At 30.4% G+C, this 3,250-nt stretch overlaps 1 protein-coding gene across 1 annotated transcript; it reads left to right on the top strand.

Annotated features, from left to right (window-relative positions):
• Window positions 1–358: 358 nt before the first annotated feature.
• Window positions 359–1,293, top strand: HO173_002434 (uncharacterized protein; the record flags this gene model as incomplete). The annotated part of the gene is made up of 4 exons (XM_037304367.1): window positions 359–370; window positions 525–735; window positions 834–980; window positions 1,022–1,293. The coding sequence occupies 4 exons, from the start codon at window positions 359–361 to the stop codon at window positions 1,291–1,293; spliced, it is 642 nt and encodes a 213-aa protein (XP_037168460.1).
• Between the last annotated feature and the right edge of the window lie 1,957 nt (window positions 1,294–3,250).

Here is a 3,250-nt window from a genome sequence, read left to right as displayed (position 1 = left end):
AAAATAAATTTAAGTAGAAAACTCTATTAATACTTAATTTTTTAGTATATTATTAGTATATATAAAAGAATAAGATAGGGCTGAACTAGAAAACCTTGAATTTGTATATGCAGCCAATTATAAATTCGTTAGGTCTACGCTTTTTGGTTAGATACCGCAGGTAAATAAATTAGCGTCCGCAATTATTAAAAATCTATAAAAATCTATGTATAGAAGTCTTATCCTCTGAAATAACTAGCTTCCTACGGATGCTGTTTCTTCATAATTTGGTAAATTGTAGAGCTCAGTGTGCGCTTTCTAACGCTGTAAAAATAATGAAGTTTGGCCTACTATTGGTGGATTAAATGGACATTCAAATATGGTAGTCATGGTAGTCACACCAGACGCGTCCGGGATCGGATAATAATCCTTCCACCTATTTGTGTAACCATTCTTCTTCTACAATTCTACCAATTCTACCAATATAAACACATTTACCCTCGGTACCCTCGCACTCAGTTAAACAAGAGGAGGATCTACAACAGGCGAATACGGAGAATACTGCGGAGAACATTGCGGAGACAGTCATCAGCAGCAGTGACACAACAGGCCTACTCTCCACGATCTCACACCAATCCACTCAGCCAGTGCAAGAGAAGTCAATACAGCAGGCGAATGCGGAGAACACTGCGGAGAAACCAAGCGGCAACAAGGCCCCCAGCACCAAGAACACGGCTCAGCTCTCCAAGATCCCACGTCATATGCTCTCCACGATTCCACATCAAATCATCACTTAGCAAGCGGAGAACACCACTGCAACTTAGCCTGTCATCCCCACTACATTAAGGAGTAAGAGGAGGAACTACAACAGGCAAATGCGGAGAACACTGCGGAGAACACTGCGGAGAACACTGCGGAGAAACCAAGCGGCAACAAGGCCACCATCGTCAAGAACACGGCTCAGCTCTCCAAGATCCCACGTCATATCAGTCATCCACTCAGTCAGCCACTCAGCTAGCCACTCAGTCTGATACTCTACAAGAGGAGGAGCAAGAGAAGGAACTACAACAGGCAAATGCGGAGAACACTGCGGAGAAACCAAGCGGCAACAAGGCTACCATCGTCAAAAACACGGCTCAGCTCTCCAAGATCCCACGTCACATGCTCTCCACGGTTCCACATCAAATCATCACTCAGCAAGCGGAGAACACCACTACAACTTGGCCTATTATCCCCACTGCATTAAGGAGCAAGAGGAGAAACTACAATAACGTCACAAGAGAAGGATCTACTACGACGATCACAGCCAATTAGGCCTCTGCAGGAGGAACATCGAACGATACATATTTGGACGAATTAAAACCGTCCGATGTCTTACTCTGACAGCTATTTCATTATTCGAATGATTTCACTACGGTAGGAGATAATGTGGGATTCACATCACTAATTAGCATGTTGTCTCCATTTCTTTCCGGTATTTCGATACTTCTTGCCATAAGGACATGGCCTTTCTCTGTTTTTTATAGGCAATTATTACGAATCAATCCTTCACATTCGATACACCTTTCTAATTAGGCCTTAGCGCGCCTCTCTCCACATATATATATCTATATATCACATAGATTAAATTAATTTTATAGTGGTGGAAGTAGGTTAAAAACGTATAATAAGCGATTAGAGTTTGATTTGTACTTAGGGCTAGGGCTAAAATTCGATTTAACTTAGAAAAATTCAACTTCATTTGACTTAGAAAAATGAAAAATTCAACTTTATAAATTTAATTCATAGGCCTTTACTTGTTTAATATATAATATTTATACTTTATATATATATAATTTTTAATAAAAATACGTAATTACGTAATATAATCTTTTTTAAAAATTTTAATAAAAGTTAAATAAATAGTTAAATAGATTTTTATTAAATTAGAAGTTATAATATAATAATTAAAAAGTAAACTTTTAATTTTATTTTATTAAAAAATTTAGCTAAGTTAGCTATAGTAGTAATATTAATATTTAAAAATATTATATATCTTAATAAACGCGTAATATTATATAGAATTTTTTTTATAATATATAATTCTCGAGATAATTATTATAATACTCGTCGAATCGATAACGCGGCGTATTAGAGAAAATGTATAGCTTTATTAATTAGTTTATTACTTCGATTAAATATTATAATCTCTCTCTATTTTTTAAATAGTTAGATTTATAAGAGTTATCGCGATAATATATATAAGTAAATAAGTAAGTAAAATATTATTATAGCGATATATATAAATAAATAAGTAATTAAATTTATAAAGAGTAGAGTAAAGAGCGAAGCGAAGATAATTTATTCTTTTAAGTTTATAGCTTTTTTATCTTAATATATACTATATAATAGAATAAATAAGAGATATTAACTCTTATATTTAAGTATCTTTTAATATAAGAAAAATACTTAAACTTCTTATAAGTAAAATAGTAAATTATTATATATAATCTCTTATTATTAATTATCTTTTCGACGTAGTAATAATATTCGTTATCTTTTATTTTATCTATTATTTATTAATAATATATATCTCTTATATTAATTAATTATCTTATCGCTAGCGAGTAAATTATTTATCTCTATTTTTAAGAAAGTAGATAAAATCGAAGAGAGAGCGTCTAGAGAGTTTAGCGTAGAGAGCTATAATTCGATTTTAATATTTAATAGCTAAGATAAAGAAAGCTTCGCTTTTAAGAAAGTAAAATAAAAATAAGAAAGAGAAGTTAATAAAGAAAGAAGAAGAGAAGTTATTAAAGAGAGAGAAGACTAATCTATTATTATTAATAGAATTTTAATAAAAAAACTTTAAATATATATCGAAGCTTCTATTATTCGTCGAGCGATTTTCTTCTTTATCTTAATAATTTAAATTCGTAATTCTATTTTATCTCTAGATTTCATTAAGATCTTAAATCTCTTATCTCTTCTTTTATTTATTCTTTAATTTATTTTTTAATATCTAAGACTTTTAGCGATAGTATTATCTCTTATTTAGAAAACTTAATTTTTTTAATTTCTTTTAAATCTATAACTTCTTTACTCTAATATACGCTAAATAATAAAATAAATAAAAGATATTAGCTTTTATATTTAAGTATCTTTTAATATAAGAAAAATATCTAAACTTCTTATATATAAAATAGTAAATTATTATATATAATCTCTTATTATTAATTATCTTTTTAACGTAATAATAATATTCGCTATCTTTTATCTTATCTATTATTTA

This window comes from Letharia columbiana (assembly GCF_014066305.1).
Source record: "Letharia columbiana isolate WasteWater2 chromosome Unknown Sc0000005_s0, whole genome shotgun sequence".
NCBI lineage: Eukaryota > Fungi > Ascomycota > Lecanoromycetes > Lecanorales > Parmeliaceae > Letharia > Letharia columbiana.
The sequence above is the reverse complement of the archived record's forward strand: the minus strand, read 5'-3'. Positions and strand labels throughout refer to the sequence as shown.